The 25,209-nt window shown below is 35.7% G+C and overlaps 1 protein-coding gene across 1 annotated transcript in view; it reads left to right on the top strand.

The window, feature by feature from the left end:
- TTN (titin) overlaps positions 1–25,209 on the top strand; it is a 337,354-nt gene that overhangs the window by 85,236 nt on the left and 226,909 nt on the right. Inside the window, exons 41-45 of the mRNA XM_077448105.1 lie at positions 1,451–1,999; positions 3,264–3,785; positions 4,757–4,813; positions 18,261–21,875; positions 24,269–24,544. Of these exons, the coding sequence (XP_077304231.1) occupies positions 1,451–1,999; positions 3,264–3,785; positions 4,757–4,813; positions 18,261–21,875; positions 24,269–24,544 (5,019 nt within the window). The remainder of the gene's footprint in view (positions 1–1,450; positions 2,000–3,263; positions 3,786–4,756; positions 4,814–18,260; positions 21,876–24,268; positions 24,545–25,209) is intronic.

Here is a 25,209-nt window from a genome sequence, read left to right as displayed (position 1 = left end):
TCCAGTGTGATAAGATTTTGGAAATCCGCAGGTTTTTTTTAAAGTATTAAGTTATACAACAATCATTGCAAATCGCCTTTACAGATTTCACACATTTTTACTTAAACGTTAGGCCCCTTATCAGTAAGCACAAACGTGCAAAATACATCAAGGCATTTTGTGATGATTGCTGGTAGCTTATTATTTCATGAAATGTCTAATGGTTTTTTGAATCCCTTGAGTCCTTGAGCTGGACTTTTTTCTGTACTCTGGATCAAAACTTTAGCTATGTTTGCCTACACATACATCGTATGATTGTAATTTGGTATACTAGGGTTGCCTCAGTCATAATAATTTACATACATTTTAGTCCATCTTGTTGCAATAATTTACACATTCATAAAAGCTAATGTTTCAAATAAAGTTTGACATGCTTCTTTTTAGGCCTTAAACATTATGTGGATATAACAACCGATCCCCAGTGGCAGATTTCTTCGCCTGGGTCATTTAAGAAGGAAGTGGTTGCTCAAATTCCTGTCTTCATCCAGCCTATTTCTAGTTGTGCTGTACAGAGTGGGGAAACAGTACGTTTTGTAGCAAGAGTTTCCAGCTTGCCAAAGCCAGAAATTCGGTGGTTTCACAACCAAAAAGCCATTCTTTCATCCAAAAATATTGTCTTTCATTTTGATGAGTCTACAAATACTGCTATACTTATTATAGTTGATGCATTCATAGAGCATGCTGGGGTTTATACTTGCAAAGCAAGAAATAGTGCTGGTGAAGTCTCCTGTGCAGCTACCTTAACAGTAACTTCTGAAGGTAAAGCCCTGCCTTCTAGTGCAGTTTATTTTGAGACTGTCGTATACACTCTTACTAACATTTTCCACTCTATTTTGTTCACCTCCTGTTTTGGGAAGTTTTCCATTTTACTTGCACTACTTCACCTCTTGTTTTGCTAAGTTTATCACCCACATATTACCAGTTGTACTACAGGACATTTTTTAATCTCTTCACTTCACAAATTTACTTTACCTGCATTAGTACTTCCAAGTATCTAGAACATTACCTAAAGCATATCACTGCAATGTTGTTGGAAAACATTTTTGATTTGAACTTACGGTGCAGTAAAGTTAACCCAATGAGCCAACTTTAGTTAAATTATTTAACATATTAAAATTATTTCAATCCAGTAGTCAAACAGGTGTCACTCTTACTTTGGATCAATAAAGAACATTCTTTGTCAGAATTTTGGAAAGCGACAACGAAAGAAGATGCAACCTTCTGTGTCAGCATGAATTTCCAATTCTTCATCCTTTGTCATTTTTTTGTAAACCAGCATGCAAGTTGGCATGCGTTATTCTCAAGTGATCTGTTTACGTCTTCTTGATCAACCTATTTGTTTTTATCATAAGGACCAATGGACAATTTAGTTGTTAATTTTCTTTTTTTTTTGTTTTACTTGATTACACAGTGCAATCCATAGTTAGTCAAAGCTTTACAAGTTCTGCGAAAAGTGTTACAGAATCTGTCAGCACTCAGTCAGTATCAGAAGCCACAATATATTTAAAAGAATTTAAATCAGTTCAAGCAGAAGCTGCACAGGTTTTTGAAAGCGTTTCTGAAAGCTCTACTGTAACTGCATCATCCTCAATGAAAAAAGAAGAAAACTTTAAAGAGACCATCACCCAAATTTCAAAAGAACAGGTTTCTGAAACTAAAGCTGAGGTGCAAGGAGACAATTATGAAGCACCGAAGATACTGCTGAAACTCCATGACATGACTGTGAAGGTTGGAGAAGTAGCCCAGTTTATCTGTGCTGTGCAAGAAGGCAATTTGGAAGTTACCTGGAAACATGAAAACCAAACCATAGAAGACACAACAAGAGTGAAAACATCTCAAAATGGAAATGTTATGTTACTTACTATAGAGAATGTTCAGTTGACAGATCAAGGCACATACAGTTGTACAGTTTCTAATGCCTTTGGAGAGAAGACAACTACTGCAGTACTAACCGTAGAAGGTGGCTATTTTAATATTGCTGTTTTAGTATGCTCCAAATAAAAAGTATGATGGTTTCTTTTCACCTTGTTTGAATTTGTTTGGTTATTCTTACAATGAAATACCAAATAATTATCAAACCCAAAAGATCTGTACAGAGGACGCCCCTCTAACTTAAAACGGGAGTTCCGCCGTTTTTTTTAAAAGCCAGCAGCTACAAATACTGCAGCTGCTGACTTTTAAAATAAGGACACTTACCCGCCCAGCGCGCCCGCGATGTCGGCACCCAAAGCCGATCTCTCGATCGTCTCTTGGGTGCTGGCGCCGCCATCTTGGGTATGGGAATCAGGAAGTGGAGCCTTGCGGCTTCATTTCCCAGTTCTCTACTGCGCATGCGCGAGTCGCGCTGCGCAATAAGGATGGTCCCGCTGTCTCTGGGATCCGTGTATTTCCCAGCAGACAGCGGGGGACCCGCGGGAAGTGGCGTAAATATCCGCAGATCCTGCGGATATCTATGCCGGAAGTGGGTGCAGATACCTGTACTGTACAGGTATCTGCACCCCCCTCCCCAATGAAAGGTGCCAATTGTGGCGCCGGAGGGGGGGAGGGTTCCAATGAGCGGAAGCTCCACTTTAGGGTGTAGCTCCGCTTTAATTTATTTGTAGAATGAAAAAGCTGTAGCAATTACTAAACATGTCTAATACCTTTAGCATTAGATGATTACTGCATGGCAAATGATCAACTTACTTAGACTGTTGTTACAGTTAGGGCCAAAACGTACTAAAGAATCGTGTTTTCATTTTTGTTTCACTTATTTTTTTTACTATAGCTTTGGACTAAAGACTAAATTTCTTTGAGCTCCAATACTTTTTGAATATATTGTATAATGATAAAGTTAGATTAGCTATTTATTTATCTATATATACTGCATATATCAATTTTTTTTTACGTTTCTCAGTTACTTATTCTTTCCCCATAGGAGCATGAATTTAAAAAAAACAACAGCAGCTCCTTCCACAATTTAGTAATTTATATATTTTTTTCATAAGTATTATACTTGCAAGTTAAAAATGGCCAGTCCTATACTTATAACTTGACATTGAATATACACAAAGTAACAACAGAAAATGGAAATATTAGGAACCATTGATTCCTTTTTTATATACAAATTTACAATACTAACCACTGCCAGAAACAGCCAATCTAGTCGATCTTTGTCTGTACTAGTATGCACTGTATTCCCAAACCATCTTAACTAACACTTTCATTAATTTATTCTTGCCTAGCAGAAGAAGCCACCGCCAAGGCAGTAGCACAAATAACTATTGAATCAGATAAAAAAAGCTTTACAACTCATAAAGAAATTCAGATTAAGAGTTCTTATGAAGCCAAACAGGAGACCACCATGAAAACTTCCAGCCTATCAATAACTCCATCACAAAGGCCACCAGGACCTGAGAGGCAAAAGAGCAAAGAATACTTCCCTGATGTCATACCTTACGAAGAACTCATAGACTCTTGTGCTGTAGTGCCAGCATTTCTTGAAAAACTGCCCCCAGAAACTTTTGTAAAGGAAGGCACAGATGTCTCCCTCTTTTGCGTTATAAAGGGTATTCCCGCTCCTTGTGTTATATGGCTCTTCAACAAACTTCTAGTTGATGAGTCGGCAACATGTCTTTTAAGAAATGATGGGTCGCTTTGCAGCTTAAAACTGTTGAAAATTGTTCCAAAGCAGAGTGGCATATACACATGCAAAATAGTTAATGCAGCAGGACAAGCTGAATGCAGCACTCATCTGACAGTGACAGGTTGGCAACTGCATGTTCTTTCCACATATGAATACTTGCATATCGCTGTATGCAATGGACGACAATACAAAAAATATTTACATGTGACAATTAAATTGTTTTCCACTTCAGTATGAGGCATGTGAAGGCATGTTCAGATGCATTATATACATACACAACATAGTCTTTTTGGAGAATGACACATCCACCTTAGATATTTGGGTGCCAATACAACACTCCACACTGTAAGACTCCTATGGCATGTCTTTTATATGTTAGTGTGAATGTAACTTGTATGTTACAGGAATGGGCAAATCTAATTTTCTGTTTTAAACTTTTTTTGTGAAAGACAGTCCAACCATTTATTCTTTAGCTTTCGGTGTAATGAAACAAGCTCGGTGAAATCAGCATGAAGAGTCCCCCTTTGCCAAGTTTACCTGTAGCAGCCAAAGCTCTGCTGTAGTTCTTCTCTATGGAGTACATTCCACATATATTCCTAGGATGAATTAGCTTGGGGTTAAGTAGAAGCTACATTAGGGCTTGCATTAATGTAGAATGTATTTGTCTTACATTTGATATCATTCTGAGATTACTATTATTATACAGGAGTTATATGATTGCGTAGTGCTTTACAAAATGAAGGCAGACATTACAGTTACAATACAATTTAGCACAAGAGGAATCAGAGGGCCCTACTCGTTAGATGCTTCAGGGTTGACTAAATAATATAAAATATGACTTACAGGGAGAGAAGCAGTTCTCAAGCGAAAAAAAGCCTTATGATGTGGGCGTAATTATGTGTAAACATCAATAAATTACATTTATTTTTGCAACATTATAGACATTGCAAACTAGATATTTTTTGATTTGCTCATTGCTGTATTGTCAATCCAGTCTATGTCTTAAAAAAATATAAATCTTATACTTGAAAGTATAAAAAAAACTTTAAAAATAAAAATAAAAACTGAAAACATATATATTTTTTTACATAGCTCTGGAGAAAGTTCTTCAAGAAAGGATAGAACAACAGATTGAACTTGAAGTAAAAGGTATGTTAAAAGATAACTTATATGATAAATGTCATACTGTTTATAAACTAGCTCATGTTTCGGGGAGCATCTGTGAAGCAAAGGTATTGTTTTCTGTTTTTTTTATATAAAAGTATTTTTAACGTGTAATTTATATTTCCATTGTTGCAAAATGTGCATGCAGTTAGTTTCCTAGGATATATAATTACATTTATGAATTAAATATTTCAGAAATATCGATTAACAACATCATCATACAACTTTCTCTTAAGATTTTCTACAATTTTTAACTTTTGCATTTTTTGCATGATAAAAAGTAAAATAAAATGTGGTATGTCTTAAACAGAAATGCACTGATATTTTGTTGCTTTGTGTTTTATTTTGTCATTTTTTTTTGTTAAAACACAATGCATTAAATGCCTTACATGGCTTGCAGATGGCATCTAGTACCGTGCATAATCAATGTTGCTTGCTTTTATTGCATAACATAATAATTTTTTGGCTGTATTAGTTCGAATAAACGCCTTCTCATTCAAATGTAGCTGTTTTTAGGATACAACAGATACAATTTTGTATTAATTAAAAAAAATTTACTCACATCCAAACAAGCATCAGAAAGGGCGTTTATTCTGCTGTCTGCAAGTCAGGTAAGACTTTTATCTGCAATTTTAAACCCACTAAAACTTCCGGACAGCTATGCATACACAAAAAAAATGTTATTTAAAAAACAATTTTGAGATTTACCTGTCTGTCAATGAAGAAATTTCTACAGTTGAAGAAGGAACATACAGCAAGCGATTTTGGTGTCAGAAACTTTAAAAAAGAACAAGGCGTTGCGTTTATTCGAACAAATATGGTGAGTGAATATTTTTCTGGATTTGTAATTTATGTAGCATGACTTTAGATGATTTTTAAACATAGTTAAAAAAATACATATTTAAATTCAAATATTTGGTGAGGTGAGCTCTTATTAAACCATAGATTTCATCTTTCACAGAATTATTCTTCAGTGAGGAAGCTGAAAGTGAAAATGAAAACAGAAGAGCATTACGAGGTGCCTTTTCAGATACAGAAGACTATTTGGATCATGGACTAATTTCGTCTGATCGATGTGCAAGTCGGACATCCTCTATTGGTTCTTGGTCAGAATTCATAAAGCCTTCCTTCACGCAAAAGTTGACATTTCGATCAGTTTTGGAAGGAAAGCCTGCAGTTTTTCGCTGTAAACTGGTTGCCTGCCCATTGCCAAAAATCTCTTGGTTTCACAATAACAAACCTATTGGTAGAGATTCACGTAGAGTCATTAAAACTGAAAGTGAAATGCACATTCATAACTGCAGTTTGTTAATTAAAAGTGTAGAGGATCGAGATTCGGGCAGCTATCGCATATTTGCTATAAATAGTGAAGGATCATCTGAGAGCACAGCATCATTGCTTGTAGCCTTAAGAGAAGAGCAGAACTCAAAATATTTAGATTTTGTGAGATACTCTGAAAAAACTCATGAAAGCATAGATACTCTAGTTCAGAAGAAAAGGGAAAGCAAGTTGAAAGTTGACCTTAAGTGTGTTGGATCTCCACATGATAAACGTAGGGAAACGCAAATTTTACAAAGCAAATATCCTAAGAAAGGAATATACAAAACTATAAGCTTTGAAAAGATTTTTTCAGGTGATAAATATAAAAAAGGTCACACTAGAAAAGTTTCTGAGAGTGAAAAGCTGTTAGACAAAGAAATACAGACTAAACTGCAAAAGTTACGTGAACTTAAAAGAGCAAGAGGAAGCAGTTCTATTTGTTCTTCCGATATATGCTCTGATATAGACCTTGAGTCTTTCCAAAGTGAAACATGTTCAGGAAGCTTCCATTTTGAGAGAGAAAAATATAAATTCGGCACTTTCTCTGAGGTTATTAAAGATATTGCATTTGAAGTAAAAGAGGTTAGAGTGGAAAAGCTCCTAGAAAATACTGAACAATTTAATGAGCTCGACAACAGCAGTGCCAAGCAAAAAGCACCAGAAGCTGGCTCTTCAGATGCTTTAGTACCAGACAAAATTGAACCTTACACCTCAGATGTGGCCCAAGACTTTAAAGAAGGAGAAATTGTTGTTGAAGAACATGGTAAACAGAAGAATGAATGTCGAACTGAATTTAACACAGAGCAAACATTTTCCCCAGAATCGGGCACTGGCCTTCTAACATCAATTGTTGATATCAGTAAGCCAAAAGAAATAGGCAATGAAGAAACAGTGTTGTTAGCACCTATTAAAGTGAATAAACCTATTAAATCTAAAGTACTCCAAGATCGTTCTGAAATTAGTTATGTGTGTAAATTAGCAAAACAATTCAATCAAAGTGAAATTAAAGGTCATCAATCCCAAAGTAAGATTTACACTGACATAATGAATGAAATGCTTCAAGATAAAAATGAGGTTGATGCCAGCAAAGTGCATTTGGATATACAAGCAGAAATAAACTTTCCAACAGGAACAGAACATGTAACTGATAAAAATGTACCTGAAACAATTCAAAAAGACAAGGATAGGAACATTATAGAATTAGACGAAGAACCGATTAAAATGTATGAACCTGTTAGAGCTAAAATAAGACAAGGACCATTTGAAACCAGTTTATCCTATTTAAGATCTCAGAGCAATTTGCAAGAAGAATATACCTCACAGAAATGTAATAGAATGACTGGATTTACTCAGAGCTCCTTCCAAGAACCATTCAGAAAAGGTGATGAGAATGAATGTTCATCTAAAGAACTTCAAAAGCCACCAAGCATTTTGGAGGCGATGTCATCAACTGACATTGATAGTGTACAGAAAGCTAACAATCAGGATGAGTTACATTTGCTTGAATCAGTTCAACTCTATGATCCTATGATTTCAGTACTACCAAGTGAGTCTTCTGAACCTAATATAGAATATGGAATACAAGATAAAAAGCCAATATATCCTAAACTGCATCCCTCATTGGCAGTGACTGAAAAAAGCAAACAGACTTTAAATAAAGAGTTTAGTAACAAACAGCTGCATTTACAAATACAACATAAATCAAAACTTAGAGAAAAAATCTGGCCTGAAAAATCAGCAGTGCATGCTGATGATCTACAAACAAAAACAGAGAGTAATTCAGAACTGATTGCCAACGAACCTGTAAAATCTAGGATTTTGCAGGGGTCTTCTGAATCGAAGTTCTTATATTTACCAGCAGGAAGGGAGAAACAAAAAGAAAATAAAGGACCATTTAAAGTGAGTGAAATTCCCATTTATGATAAAAATAAGACATTTATAAATGAGATGGAAGAACATTTGCAGCTGAAAGATGAAAATCTATCAGTTGCAGAGACTATTGCTATTAAGAGTGCTGAAGCTAAAAAAGATGAAATGCATTTAGGAATTAAAGAACCAGTAAAAATGCATGAACCAATTACAGCTAAACTTGTACCTGAGTCGGTTCATATAAATAGAGCTGTGGCATCTAAACTGCTTCAAAAGCCCTTGGAAGCTAGTCTAACTGAAATAACAACACACCAACAAGTACAAGAAAATTGTCATCTGGAATTTGAATGGGTTGATGAAGATTTTCAAAAAGAGCAAAATGTGCACTTGACTTTATCTTCTCTAAAGGAATTAGAGGATAAGCAGACAGAATTATTAGCTGCATCAGTAATGAGCATTGATGGAGTGCAAGAAAGAAAAGAACCTCCAAATGCATACTGTACATCTAAAATCCTGCAAGAGCTTCTTCAGTCTGACTTAAATCGATCTGTTGCACGTGAAAAAGAAAATGACTTGCAGAAAATGGAACCAAATGAAAGAAAGCAACTCCTTAGAAAGAAAGAATTACAGAAACCTTTTGCTTTGGAAACCAGGGATGGCATACTTGGAGATACTCCAACCACTGGTCAATTAATTGCAAAAAAAGATAAGGTTGAATCGCAGCTACCACTTTCCATTCAAACGAATCCACTCGATAAAGCTGAAATATTACAAGCATTTCAGAAAACTGAAGAGACAACTTTAGTAACTCATGAAATGCAGCAGGATGTCATAAAATTTCAGGAATGTGATGAAGTAAGTGGAGAGGCAACAGTTTTAGGATCAGTGAGGAAACAAGATTTACAGGGAGAAGAATTAGATACTCCAACCACTGGTCAATTAATTGCAAAAAAAGATAATGTTGAATCGCAGCTACCACTTTCCATTCAAACGAATCAACTCAATAAAGCTGAAATATTACAAGCATTTCAGAAAACCGAGGAGACAACTTTAGTAACTTATGAAATGCAGCAGGATGTAATAAAATTTCAGGAATGTGATGAAGTAAATGGAGAGGCAACAGTTTTAGGATCAGTGAGGAAACAAGATTTACAGGGAGAAGAATTTGATTTTATGCGCATGGACATTAAAGATAAACCAGTGTGTTTAAAATCTTCAGATGTTTTATTTAAACCATTAATTTTAAAAGATGATAGGTTTCAAAAACAAAATAAATACTCAGAAAGTCTTCATGTGAACACTGGTGAACATGTTTTGTCTGAAGCTCAACAGGAATTTGAAGTGAAAAATTTTGAAAATGTGTCTGAAAACATAACACAGCAACAAGTGTTGACCAACCAGAAATCTGAAGAAGTGTATAAAGATGGCACTTCTCAGGAAATTAAGACACAATATTTTGCTTCAGAAATCAAAAACAGAGAATATATAGATGAATCAATTCATCACTTTAGCAAGTCATTTAATGAAAGTAGCACTTTCCCTGTAGAAAAAGAGGACGTGCAGTTAAAATTGCAAGTTATTAAAGACATTGAAATCACAGCTGTTAGTGAAATAGAACCTAAAATCAGGGAGGATCATGACGATGATTCTGAAAAGCCTATGACCGAACAGCCCTATCCATGTTCTCCCATGTTTACATGTGATATTGACTCTCAAGAAGCATTTGAAGGTGACAAATGTACATTTAACTGTTATTTCCGTGGTTACCCTCAGCCAACAGTCTCTTGGTATAATAACGACAAATCAATACCTCGCAATGATAACTTTCTAATAGTTACCACAGATGCAAAATCGACTTTAACATTTTCATCTGTTCAACCTCAATATGCAGGTTCTATAACATGTGTAATATTTAATCAATATGGAACTGATACCACCTTTGGAAAACTTAAAGTTAAATTAAGAGAAAAAGAAAACCAGGATGCAACCGAAACCTTGATAAAATGTGAAGTGCTTATTTCTAAACATTTAACAGAGGACGAAGAAGATGAACTTGTATCCCTCTTTGATAATGCTGAACAAAAACGTGCTTTAGATGGTGTGGATACATTCAGCTTACAAATACCAAAAGCCACACGTGACATTCCTTGCAAATCCGATGCCTCATTATCACTGCCTGTTGAAATCAAAGTCACTGCTCCTACTCCTGTTCCAGAATATGAAGAAGAATTGACAGAAATCTTTCAGCCAGTTGAGGCTCCACAAAAGGCAGAATCTCAAAATAACATTCAGAAAATTAAGCACAAATTTACTTTTGGTTTTGATGTCACTAGTGATACATCAAAACCAATCCAGGAAAATGAAAAACAAGCTTTTAACAGTGGAGAGGAATGTCCTGTATTAGAATGCATTATATCAGATAACAATAAACCACAGATAACATGGCACCAAGGCAGTAGTGCTAATTTGGAGACTGAAAGGAGTAGCTTCCAAAAGGCAGATAGCATGGAGAAAATATATATTGAAAATGTCACTGCCATGGATGGTGTGGTTGAAAAAATCTTTGATGGAAGAGCAGCATCTGAAGGAAATAGCATGAACCAACTTAATACTGAATTTGTCATTACAGCAGACAGCATGGTTGGAAAAAAAAATTCTATCCATGCAGTAGGTGAGGAAGATAGCATGGACAAATTACACAGTGAAGATGTTGGTGCTGTAAATGATGTAGTTGAAAACATTATTGCTGGAAGTACAGAAGTTAAAGTAAACATCATGGACGAGTTACATTCCGAAGATGTAACTGCTAAAGACAGGGTAGTTAAAAAAAGGTTTGATGGAAGTGCTGAAGAAAACATAATAGACACATTCTTTACAGACAATCTCACTGTTGTTGATAGTACAGTTGAAAAAAGTATTGCTGGCAGGGTAGAAGATGAACATATCATGGACAGGCTATATATTGAAAATGTAGATGACAGCATGAATGTAAATATAGCTGCTAGGATTGAAAAAGTTGAGGACAAGACGCCATTAATACAATGTGATTTGCCAGAATACAAGAAAATTATGGAGAAGGTGGTTTCCTCTAATGAGACAGCTAACCTTGAAAGTATGATATCTAAAGTAAAAGAAATGGATAACAATCTGAAGGAAACTTCTGCTACTGATGCCGTGGACACTATTAATGTGATTGACAGTTCTGACATTAACATTGACAAAAAAGTAGACATTTTTGATATTGAGAAGGTTGAGATTAAAAATGTTAGTTGCAAAATGGATATAGACAGCACTGCGGACACTGCTAATGTCATTGACAGTACTGACATTATCAATGACAAAAAATTTGACATTTTTGATATTGAGAGGGTTGAGATTGAAAATGTTAGTTACAAAATGGATATAGACAAAGTTTCAAAGACCACTGAGAAAACTAAAGTTGATGACAGGATGAATACTGTTGAAATCAATAGGACCGAGACAATTGATATTGAGAGCTGTTTACTGAAGAGTGAGAATAAAGAAACTAAAGCCAATGCTATTATACCTACAACCGAAGCAATAACCTTATCTCTCTCTAATTTGATGGGAGATGTTACTCAAAACATAAGACAAGATTCAGAGACTGAATTTTTGCAGTTCAAGACCAATGAGAAAGTTGAAATTAAACTTAATGCGGCAAAAGATGGCATTTTAGAACAAAGTCCTTCTGCGGGAACTGACAAAAGAGATATAAAGAGGGATTTGCCAGTGCCACCAAAAAGAAGACACTCATTGATAAGACGTAAATCTAGCATTGATTCTTTAGTGGAAGCTAAAGGTCTTGAACTAGGTAGTTGTTCTTCACTTGAAAATGCAGGAAAAATAGACAATAAAAACACTTTGCCGGTTGCACCACAAAGAAGGCGTTCTTTTATAAAGCATAAATCTGGAATAGATGTGGAACGCAAGGCAGTTACTGCCACAGTAGAAACCATCAGTGTTAACCAGAGCCAAAGCCTTGCAGACACAAAAGCAGTTGGTATTAAAAAGGCAACACCAACACCACCGCCAACTCCTCCACGAAGAAAACGCTCTGTAGTTAAACCCAGACCTGCAGAAGAAAAAATGGTTGATCTGCAAAAGGAGACAATAGGCATAGAAACTGAAAAAAACAAAAAAATTGAATATTCAAAAAAACAATCCCCAGAAGATCACAGAGAAACCCAGAGTGAAAGCATTAAAACAGATAATGTGCAAAATCTTAATGAAATAGAAGATATTTCATATCTTGGCATTTTTGAGGGGGAAGATTTATTAAGCATGGATTATCTAATGTCAATAAGCAGTGATAATGCTGAATGGGAAGAGTCTCCAAAGATAATAGATAGACAGGAAAATGAAGTACTTGAAGTGAAAGAGAATTATTACCAGGTGGAAGATATATCTGAAAGGAGAAAGGAAACTGGGAGACAAATTCAAGTAAGTCCAGAACTTGAAAGTTACCAACCAGAAAAAGTAAACAAGAAGAGAGATATTGAGGATGAACATATAACTTCACTGGAAATTGAAGAAGTAACATTTGATACTGTGTATGAATTTTATAAAAATCAATCTTCTCGTGCATTTTCTCCAGAGTCTGAAATGTCAATTGAAGCTGGTAGTGTCTTTAGTGATGACGCTGTAGAGATAGATCAGTTTTTTACGCCACCATCTTCTGCTGTGCAATCCTATTCTCCATTTAGTGAATCCTTTCTTACACCAGCAAGTTCACCAGACCGTTTTTTTACACCTGTACAGCAAATGTTAGACGCTAGTGAAACCGAAAGCAAGGATGTACCTTCCTGTACTCCTAATCCTAGATGCACTGAAACTTCTGATGTTCAAGAAGTTCATGTAGATTCAGTAAAAAATACAGAAGGCGATGATGAAGAAAAATCTAAAATGCCTCCATCATTTATTAAACCACTGCTGAAAAAAAGGGTATTTGAAAACAATACATTAAGTTTTGCTGCAGAAGTTGGGGGATTTCCAGTTCCAGAAGTAAAATGGTACAGAAACTCAGTGTTACTTGAAAAAGAGGAAAGAATAAAAATAGAGCAAAGAGGATATGTGCATATACTAGAGGTGAAAAACATTAAGATGAGTGATGGTGGGGAGTATAGATGTATTGCTACAAATTCTTTAGGAAATGCAAAAAGCTTTATCCAGGTGGAAATTTTGGCACAGGATGGGAAATCAGTTGCTTTACCACCTCCTGTAACCCATCAGCATGTTATGGAGTTTGACATGGAACAACATACAACATCGAGATCACCTTCTCCTCAAGAAATTCTTCTGGAGGTTGAACTAGATGAAAGTGAAGTTAGAGATTTTGAAAAGCAAGTGAAGATTGTAACTCTTCCTGAATTTTCCCTAGATAGTAAAAGCATGGTCATCTCACTTGATGTCCTTCCTTTGGCTTATGATGACCAAAATGTTGCTGCTGACACTAAAGATAGTGATGATGTTAAAATAAATTTTGAAGTAAGTGAAAAACCACCTTGTTTTACTCACCCAATTGCAGATGCAAATACTGGTGAAGGATTGTCTGCAGAATTTAAGTGTTCAGTGATTGGCATTCCATCACCAGCTGTGAAATGGTTTAAAGAAGACCAATGCATTGTCCCAGATCCTAACAAATATATTATAAAGCTGGATGGTGAAGACCACAGTCTTTATATATGTGAAGTAACTGAAGCTGATGCTGGAAGTTATATTTGCAAAGCAGAAAACAATTTTGGAGAGGTATCATGTCATGCTGTTTTAGCAGTAATGCATTCAGAAGAGAGTTTTACAAAAGAAAAACAAAATAAATCAGAAGATATTCCTATAAAAATGATACAGGATGAAGTTCCTACATCTGATATAATTGCAGAGGAGAAATTTCCCAATGAGGAAGAAATAGAAGTTGAAATTGAATTTGAAAATAATGGTAATGATGTGAATAAAACCCTTGAACTTATAGCTAATACTGGCAGCACATGTATAGAAGGTAGTGAGACACAATTGAATATAAACTTTGATGTTTTCGATAAGCCTTCTCAAGAAAGTGATATAAAATTCAGAGCAGATTACATTGAAGGTTGTCGTTTTGAGTTTCAAGTTACAGAATCTCCACCCAAATTTCTAACTGCACCAATGGACTCTGTTATATCCAAAGGAACACAAGGATGTTTCGAGTGTGTTGTTGATGGCTCTCCAGTGCCAGAAGTTAGTTGGTACAAAGATGAAATATTGGTTCAAGGTGAAAAGTATGTACTTGAGGATGAAGAAGATGGTAGCCATAAGCTAATTATAGAGAATGTTAACTCTGATGATGAAGGCCAATATAAATGCACAGCAACAAATAAAGAAGGAACAGCAGAAAGTGTTGCCTTTTTAAAAATTAAGTAGAAAACAACTTCAAAACTAGCTGCAACTTTTGAAGCTAAAAATTTGCACTTTTAAAGCTAATTCCTTATGGTGTCACTAAGATAATCACTGCCATTTTCTGCTACAGATATATGTATTAGTTATTTCCTTTGAAAAACCATAGGCATTGTTTAAATTGCTACATGTTTTCATTGTAAATAGATATTAACAAAGCAAAGTAATGTTGATAATGTATTTACACATGTTGGAGGACTATGACTTATTTTTGGTTTGAAAAATCAACTTTTTTTTCTTGTGATTATTTATTATAATTCCTAATACTATTTATCTTCTGCAAATCTGGATATATTATATATTTAACCAAGTCACATTAATGTATTATATATCAGTGATGTCACTGCATGCTTTCAGCACTAGTGATGTCATTAACAACTAATACATTTCTTATAAATCAGTGATGTCACTGAATGCTTTCAGCACTAGTGATGTCATTAACAAGTAATAATTTATCTGAAATTGCTATTTTACTATGTGTAGATGATGGACAGAAATTAGCTTGAAGGAAACCTATGGTAAGAGAAATGTGTTGACAGCCGTTGCTGACTTCTTCTTTTGAAAAAATTTGTTGCTTGGCTATCATGTTGACTAAATACCTTTTAAAGTTTCTGAGTTACTAACACAAGACTTTTAGTTAGTGATGTTCAGAATCAGAAAATGTTAAAATCATTGTATCAACACACAAGCGAAGCAAGCAGCATTTTTCAAGAAATGAGACCAGTAACTGCATCAGTCCATTAATCTACAAACACTTACTGTCAAACACTACAAATAATTGATTTGTGCAGCTTTTGGAGGATTTAGGCTGTCTCCTAGCTGACTGCCCTACAAATCTTTTTAACCACTTGTTGCTCTCCTATTTGTGCTTGAATCATTATTGTCAGTCCATATGGCTCCCTCAGTACATGTTTCCTGTAACAAAAAGCTGAGAAGTGAATGCTTACCCAAAGTGTCTAATTTTTAATGAAAAAAATTGTCATCATTTTTGTTTTTAAGTAAACAGTGCTGCTTTAGTAACTTAGATTTTCTGTTATGTATGAATAGCATAAAATATCCGTGTGATTATTTTCTTTTGTGAAATGTGCTAGTTGTCATTTGTTCTTAGTTTTAAAAAGTTATGTAATCCCATATGTTAACACATGTCCTTGAAAAAGTTGATTTTGAAAACTATTATAGCTGTTGTAGTTGGTAAAAGGAAACCGCAGAACCAAATGCCTGTGTGAGAAGTTACTAATGCAAACTTCTAAACTCTGTCTCCTAATTGCTAGATTCTGGGAGATGACGTCACTCAGAGCAAAGCTGGATAGTTTTAGCTTCAATGCTCACAAAATATTAGATTACCGGAATCTGGTGGTTGCAACTTCCATCTGAGTCTTTTCACACAGATGATTTTTATTCAAAATAGATTAATTGAAATGTTTTTATTTTAAAGCAAACAACAGGATTTATGCTCCATAAATAAATTTATACATCAACTCGGAGCTTGATCTGAGCTTTATTTGCTGCTAGATGGGTAGAACTTTATTGGCACCACATGTAGGGAGAGTGCTAGATAGAGTATACACGTGTTCATCTCACATCTGTCATTACACCTTGGTTTTTTTACTCATAATAAATAAGCTATATATGGTGGACGTATATGTAATTACTTCACATTAGGCTTATCATTGTAGCTTCATTCAATCCATCACTGAGCGACAGCATATTGTAAATATTGCAACTGTATAATTGTACGTCTTCATAAATTTTACTTATATCCCACTCTTGAAACCAAGTTCTGAATGTGAGATGTAATTATGTACCTGGGTAAACTTTGTCTTGTCAAAGTTATGCAGCTGTTTTATTTTGTCATTGTATAAATGTATTAATTCAATAAAATAACATGAAAAGTGGATTGCATATGGCTATATTTTATTCTCTTTATATCTGTTTGTGTGCAAAACACATTTAAAAATAACTGTATTTTATTAAATTAAAACACAGTGCTCACAATACAACACTGACCCAGAAAGGACCCTCTATGATGTTGGCTGCACCCGCGCGCTCACATATCATAGATTTGCATGGGACCATCCTAGACACTGGAGCTGCATCCCAGGACACCTCCAAAAACATCTGTGAGATTGGAGTGTGCAAAGGTAGCCAGCATTGAAGAAGATTATTGCTGTGAAGCAGAAGACTACAGAGGTAAGTCATAAGCTGGGTGGTAGGTGTCAGTGTAGCTTGGTTCACAAGAAGTACAGGTGGATTAATGGAGTTTAGTAAAGATAGTACAGTTGTTCTTTGAGGTTAAATTTCAGATAATCTTGCCATGTATGATTTTTTAATAGATTTTGAAATACTGCACATTACAAGTGATCTTGTGGAAGTATAGTGATGTCATTCTAGCTAGGTGCCACATGTGGAAACCAGGGGTAAGGTATGTATAAAACTAAACTCAATGTACTTACATTATGTGGAGCTACTGGTGGAGCTCCAGTCTCTAGAATCTCAAAGCAGTGTATCACAAGTGCAGAAAAAATTGACTTCACACTATTATCGTTCTCCAGAGGAAACCCTAAGGTTTACATGTTGCTGAACAAATTTTTAATAAACATCATCAAATGTTATTATTTTATTTGCACAGTATGGCATACATAAATTGCAAAGTTCACCCTCCAGCACAGCAATATCTGCGCTCCCCTTGTCACTGCATTGTCAAGTCTTTAATCTTCCCGCTGTCTTTTTCCAAGTTCGAAGTCGTCTGCCATCTTGATCGGCTGACCTGGGATGCCATAACTTTGTCCCAGCACAAAATCATACAACAATGTACACTGAACTGTGCATGCATGGCTCAGTGTGCAATCAGAGAAAACTTGCTAAAAGGCCAGTAGAACTTATGGAAGAGGAGACATCTAGAAAATCCTCTGTAATTAAAAGTTTCTCTGCCTTAATTTTTCCAAACTCAATTTTAGTTTTGCTTCAAAACATATTGTCAGGGTTCTTATGATATTGATATATTATAGATTTATATATATATACTAGTTATTTTCATGAGACAGTAATTTGTCATTTTGAAAAAGCGTTTTACTAAAAATATTTCTGGGATCTTTGTTTTATGTGACTTGTTACATTTAATTTAATAATTGTGTTTAGCATTCTAATGTTTACTTTGTTTCCTCATCAAATGAAAAGGCTACGCTAGCCTACGTGACTTAAAGCAGTATTAAAGCAAACATGTATTATTTTGCAGCTTACCAATTCTTAAATGTGATGGCAGCATTCGTTTTCTTTTTAGATTTTGTTTCTTCTATTTTCATCTGGTGATCCAGCCAACAAGTCTGTTGTTTTCAAAAGTTCATATTCTCCAGCAGAATGCATCAGTTGCATAGATGAGACAAACCATATTACCCCAAGAGGAGTGGTTAAATGGTCAGCTTTTATGTAGCCATGTAAATACTTTATCCCAAAAGAAAAAAATGTTTGCTTTAATTGATTATACAGTGTGATCTGGAGTTTAGCTTCAATTAGTTAGTTACCCCCACCCCCCAAAACAACAATGCTGCTGTCTGCCATGCCTCCTGTTCTCATTCCTCCAGAGTTGTGTCTCACCAATACAGGAGGTGTGTTACTGGCCAGATCACCAGGTGAAATCAGAGGGGGGGAGAGAAAAGTATACTAATGCAGCCACCACATCTAATGATTGGTAAGCTGCAATATAATTTATTTTTGGTTTGGGGTTTAATACCACTTTAAACAAACCAGTGCTGGTCATATATTAATATATTATTACCAACTGTTTTTGTTTGCACAGATGTGTCTAGCTCTTATGTAATATCTACTGAGGAAGACACAACAGAAAACTTCAGCAGTGACCTTCAATTACAACCTAAACCTAGAACACTTGAGTCTATGCCTGAATCATCAATATATTCAAACAAATTAGAATTTAAAATGGAAACTAGTATTCCAGTTTTCACAAAGCAGCTTTCATCACTAGATGTTAGAATAGGAGATGCAGTCAAATTGTCAGTTATCGTTAGTGGTTTCCCAAAGCCCAGTATCCATTGGTGGCACAACAGAGAAGAGCTGGACAACTCTGAGGTTTACACATTCCTAAATGATGGTGATGAATACAGTTGCCTTATTCCATGTGTGGAAGAAAGCAGTGAGGGAGAGTATAAATGCATTGCAATGAATGAGCATGGCCAAACCATTTGCAGTTCATATATCACAGTGATTCAGAGAGAAAGTATAGATATCAGCAAACATCTTGAGACATCCCTTACTCTAGGTGGTCAGTCAAAAGACAATAATCAACTTCTTGCACCAAGCTTTGTGAAGCCTTTACATCCTGTTTGCTGCACCCAAAATGATAAAGCAGTTTTGGAATATAAAGTCACAGGCAATCCAAAGCCAAAAGTTCAGTGGTTCAGGGGTAATAAGCAGATATTGGCCGGGAAGCGTCACACCATTTGCATGAAGCAGGATGGAATAGGCTTTTTAACAATTCACAAATGCCAACAAGAAGACAGTGGTCTCTACACTTGCAAAGCATTCAACAGTCTTGGCAAGACATCCTGCACTACAGAGCTGAAGGTTGTACCCAATTCTAGTATAGCCGACAAGGAATCAAAGATGAAAGTTACCAAGTCCTACAAGAAATCCTCTGTTCAAGAAAGCACTGAAACACGCCTATATGCTGTTAAGTTACCAGGAGAATCTGAACAAGAGCATTCTGCCATGTTGTACACAATTGGAACAGAAGCAAAGTACTCTGCACACAGTGAGGAAGGTGATTCACTACAGCAAATTATTAATTTAGAACAACAGTTGGTTCAACTTGAGCCACAGCCTAATGAGTCCATCCCTTTAGCTACATCAGTAATCACAGAGCTTGTAGATGTAAGTGAGCAGAATGTCAGGAAAATTGTAAGTCCTGTTTTTCAAGAATCAGGCAGGCCTAAATCACAATCCCTTTATGTACCTGTCACTGAAGAAATTACATTAGCAGATAAAGAACAAGAAGTAAATGATAATTACCCAAGCAGTTTACAGTTAGGTCTCACACATGAGAAAAAAACAAGGCCTGTTTCATTTATGACAGAAGAAAAACAGTTAATATCATGTGATACAACGGCATCAATTTCAGTTAAGGAGACCATTGTAGCAGTATCCACACCTGAAACCAAAGAAGTTTTACATACCCACAATGTGGAGATTGTTGAGGAATTAACAAAAGAGCAGTTGCTTGGAGAAGAAGTTCAACATTTTTTGGAGATGGAAAAGCAGAACCTAGCTCCAAAATCAGACATGGTTTTGTTAGAACACATGGTTACCCCAGTGATAGATTACCAACATATTTTGGTAAGTGAACAGAATTTGAATTTTGAAAAAGCAAAGGAAGAAAAGGCTATGCTCATCAAAGATCTCCCCATGAAAAGTGGTTTGATGTTGGAAGAGAAACATCAGTTTCTATGTGAACATGCATTGTCTATTCAAGAGAGGGATGCTGAAGAAGTAGCTAAGTATGATCATGAACTGAGACAAGTCATGCACTTGCAAGTTGTAGAACCTCATACACATCTACCAAGTGAAGAAAACATTTTTTTTACTATGCCATCTGAAAACCAAGCTGATATCACAAAAAGTCCAGTCTTTCTTCTGTCTTCATTGTATGATGACGGCCGTACTATTTTATGTGAAGATACTGGAAAAATAAAAGGTTTCAATGCAGAAGTGAATCTGAGTTATTCCAAAGAACCTCCCCCAATTTTAAATATGCAAACTTTACAGTCAGACTTTTTGTTACCTAAAGAAGAAGAAATTCATTTTAAAAAAACAGATCTAAATACTGCGTTAAACAAAATGGAGAAATTCTACAAACGTAGTCTCCATGTTGAAGACAAACGTATTCTTTCAGGAGAGAGTATAAAAGAACTTCAAATATCACCTGAAGGTGTAGAACCTATGCTTGTTGTTGAACGCCAACAACACAAATGTGCCATCACAATGAAAGATGTTCTTTTATTGCCAAAAGAGCAGTTAGTTGCAACAGAGAAGGAACAAAGGGCTGCAGTACAAAAAGATGACTTTCAGCCTGTTATAAAGCTATGTACTACAGTTGAAAGTAGGGCTATTGTTGAAGGTCATGCTGATTTTGTGCCAGATATTGACATAAATACTTGTCAAATTACTAAAGAATTAACTCGTCCTGTAGAAATAACATGCATTGAGAACCATGGTATACCAATACAAAGTGTTATTCCTTCAGATGAAGCCCAACAAGATTATGCAGCAAGAATTCAGGAAGGTCAGTCAGTAAGTTTGCCCTTAGCTGTAGAGGAAAAACAAGCTATACCAGAGGAACATTTGAACATCTCAGAACGACCAGGAACAGAAATGTTAAAAGTAAAAACTCAACTGAAAGAACTTCTAAGCTCACATGATGTAATCGATGCAGCTATCCTTCACAAAGAACAACCAATTGCCTCAGAAGATCTAAGAAGTTTCAATTTAGAAATTAAAGGCCATGTTAGAAGAGCTTTGTATTCTGCCTTGATAAATAAATCAGATCTTTTGTCTGCAGAAATACTGAAGAACATACAAAACATAGATGTTAAAAGCATTAAAGTAACCAAAGAACCTAAGAACACCTTATGCACCTATGTCATCACAACAAGTAATTTTTCCATTGAAGAAGTAACATTGTCTCTTCCAAGGGTTTATCCACAAAGCATTGACCTTAAAACTGAACTTAAAACAGCTTTTCTGGCTGTTATATTTGACGAAAGACATATATTGGAAGCCAGTGGACCAGAAAGTATCATCACTAGACAAGAGAAAGCCTTGATTGCCATAGAACAACAACAGGAAATGTCAACAGCTACAGTAGCAGATAAACCTAATTTCCCTGATGCCTATAATTCTGTCAATGTAAAGACTGAGTCAGAAGAATTTCAGCCAAGCATAGCAAATCGAGTGTCCAGTGCTGTCATGACACATATGGAGATTAAGGACATTGGTGCAGCAGCTTGCACAGATGAAGTTACATTTTCAGCTGTATCTATACAGGAACAAGTACAAATAGTGAAGAAGAGAGAGACACGGGAAGAAATATATGAGGATGAGCTCTTAAAAGAATCTTCCACTCCAATAATTAGGAAAAGTTTATTAGATTATATGGCTAATGAAGGGGACTGTGTTACCTTCAACACAGTTATAAACAGTGTTAAGACTGTTAACTGGTACTTTAATGATAGACTATTGTCTTCAGGCATAGATTTCAAGTGTTTGCAACATAATGATACCTATACATTAGTAATCAGCAAAGTACAAATGGATATACATCAAGGAGAATATACCTGTGAGGCTTTGAATGACGCTGGCAAATCAACAACATCAGCTCAACTTACAGTTGTTAAAAGAGGTTGGATTATGGGGATAGTAATGTACCACTTTTCTGCTAACAACAACACCATTATGCAGTGTTTTAATGCAGGAGAAGGCAACACTTGACAACTCATAAAATGTAAAATTATTTTATCAAGCCATTAAAAAAAACATTTGAAATTTTTTCCACAAATTGAATTTCAGAATGTTGCCTTTTCCTATGCTGCAGGGTTGATCTAATGACACTTTTTATTAGACTAACGCCTCATGTAAATAGTCAGTGCATAATCATTATTTATTAGCATACTATTACATTTTCCTTCTACTCTTTTAAATATAAGCCACCCCATCTAATTTATAGCTGAGCTGTCTTCATGAAAGGGGCATACCTAAGTGAGCTGGAAACTTTAAAAACATTGTATTTACCTTGGAAACTTCTATTTTGTCATTCGTAGACAAAAGACTCACTTTGAGCTTGAATCATCAAATATAACAAAACCACAAGCATGTGGGGGCTTGCTACTTTTGCAACAAATTTGCACTTAAAAGGCACTTGCAAAACAACCTTCTGAATACTTGTCTCTCCAGCAGGCAGCAAGTCTGAATTCAGTTATCTTCAAACACTACAACTTCTGGCAGAGTTTTGCCATTCAATTTACTTCCAGATGTGTCAGATGCCTGATCTCTTGCTGTTATCCTGTAAGCCCCTTCTTCATTAATATGTCCTGTAGTGACATATAGCCAGTATGTTCTGTAGTGACATACAGCCAGCAGATAGAACCACAGTAAGCCCCTGTACACATGGTCGGACATTCTGCCAACCAAATCCGTCGGATTTTGTCCGTCGGATTTTGCCCGTCGGATCTTGTCCGAAACTGTTGCATACACACGGTCGGACTAAGTTGTGGAAAAATCCGATCATTCAGAACGTGATGACGTAATTTTGTTACGATGGGACTAGTAGCCAATAGCTTTGATGTAGGAATTTGATCTGAGCAGGCGTGGCACTTGGTCCGATCAAAATTCTCTATACATGATCGGAGTATGTCCGATCAAACCAGTTGGTCGGAAAATATTTCCAACATGTTGGAAAATTGGGTCCGACGAAGATTCGGACGGAATAAGTCCGATGCATACCACACACAGTCGGATTATCCGACGACACGGTCCGATAAGACGCATTCCGACGGATTCTCCGACCGTGTGTACAAGGCTTAACACACATTTAACACTACCAAACGAGTTGAATGCTGAAAATGTAACTGTGGGCAAAAAAAGACGAGTGGGTTAAGTATTCAGAGCCGTTTTTTTGACTTTCCTTTCTTAAACAGCAACGTTATTTTAGGTTGGAGATAAAGAACAAAATAACCCCCTGTGCAAGACTGGATATTTGAAAAGAACGCGTTTTCATTTCACTAAACTTAACTTCACTTTACCACATGGTAAAATGTAGACGCCATTGTTGTTCTAATCATCCTTTCGTGTACTACCTTTTTTTTAACTGTTACAGTATATGTTATATTATTTTTTGTATGAGTATGTTCAACTGACTTGTGTTTATCAAAGGTTTTTTTTATATTGTAACCTTAATGGCTGAAGTAACAAAATGTTTTATGCTAAAAATAAGACAGACCTTAAAATAACTGACATTTCGCACATCAAATTTCAATAGAGAATTTGCATCTAAAACCAATTTTTACCAGCCTCTCATATTTATTCTTTATGATTTGTGGCGAGATAGAGACCTTTGATAACTCAATGTTACACTATACCAGGGATATGCAATTTGGGACCTCCAGCTGTTGCAAAACTGCAAGTCCCATCATGCCTCTGTCTCTGGGTGTCATGCTTGTGGCTGTCAAAGTCTTGCTATGCCTCATGGGAATTGTAGTTCTGCAACAGCTGGAGGTCCACTAACTGCATATCCCTGCTCTATACAGTCACAGTCAGTACTAACTGTTTACGTATTTTCTTATATCCATCCCCATATGGACAAATTCACTCAGTTATATTATTGCCACATTTTATCTTCACTATGACAGTTTAATTCTCTGTGCTTTTTTTCGTTTCTCAACCTCATTTAAAATAGGTAAATGCATGCTGTAAATTTAAATTATTTGTTTTCTTTTAAATCTGTATTAGTTACCACTTGCAGGAATAATAAAAAATGACTTTTCACTTTCAGCTTATGTGTTTCCTTTTGATATGCCACATTTTTTGTGCATGTTTTCACCATTTTGCAGTAGATTTTTAAACTGATGCTCCCATGTAATATGATGTAAACTGCTAACAATTACCTTTTATCTGCACAGCCATTTTCCCTTCACTTTTCCTGAAATAGGCATTCCACTTTCAAGTAAATTTTTATTTTAAATGTACCATTTCCTCTAAGAAAATACTTTTTTTTTTCTTCTCCCTTGTTGTCTTTAGCTCCTGTGCTGAAGAGGAGGCTCGAGTCTGTAGAGGCAGCAATTGGGCACTCTGCATTTTTCACCTGTGAGACAGAACCTGCACCCAACGTTAGATTCCAGTGGTTCAAGTCTGGACGGGAAATCTATGAAAGTGAAAAATACTCTCTGAAGACATCAAACTACCTTTCAACTCTTGAGGTCCTTAGACCACAGGTTGTTGACTGTGGTGAATACTCGTGCAAAGCTTCCAATGAGTTTGGTAGCATAAGCACCACTGCAACCTTAACTGTGACTGGTGAGTAAATGTAATTTACATGAAAAAAACACACATACATTTACACATATGTTTTCTTTTAAGCATATATTTATTTATGTGGAATATTCATGACAATAAAGGTAAGTGAGTGCTATTTATATTCTGGAAAAAGGTTTCTTCGGGTTGATAAAAAATATATAATTTTCCTGAATTGCAGTCTTTACTACTTTTTAAATGTTTTTTTCTCATTAATAGACTTAAAAAAACCTTTAGATATTTAAAAGAATATCTGAATCTGAATTTAAACTGTTAAGTTTAGAAGAATACTGTTTGGGTATCCATTGAAGTTCTTTTGCCTTTCACAGTATAACAATTGCTGATATTACACTTTGAAGCCATGCAGTGGCTGAATAGTGGCTGAATACACCCCAAATTGGCAAGCAATTGAGCTGAAAGTTTAAAAATGCTAAGCTATTGCTAGACTTGCCAGGCTTGTTTGTTACCCAATTGCAGCAAGTCCACATTGCATGACTCCAGATCAAGTTTCTTTGCAAACATTCTGCAAGTCTGCTGCAAGTTCTGGTTCAATTATGTTGTGCAATAGTCATCCCACCACAGGGGTCACTGTGACTTGCAGAGCTCTTGCTGTAGACTCACCACTGCAACTTTGCTCATACTACTGTAGAGATTTGCCATGCAAATGT

Source organism: Lithobates pipiens, unplaced genomic scaffold (genome assembly GCF_037356315.1).
Source record: "Lithobates pipiens isolate NorthernLeopardFrog02 unplaced genomic scaffold, aLitPip1_a1.2 Scaffold_22, whole genome shotgun sequence".
NCBI classification, from domain to species: Eukaryota; Metazoa; Chordata; class Amphibia; order Anura; family Ranidae; genus Lithobates; species Lithobates pipiens.
This window is presented reverse-complemented; position numbering and strand designations above follow the sequence as displayed.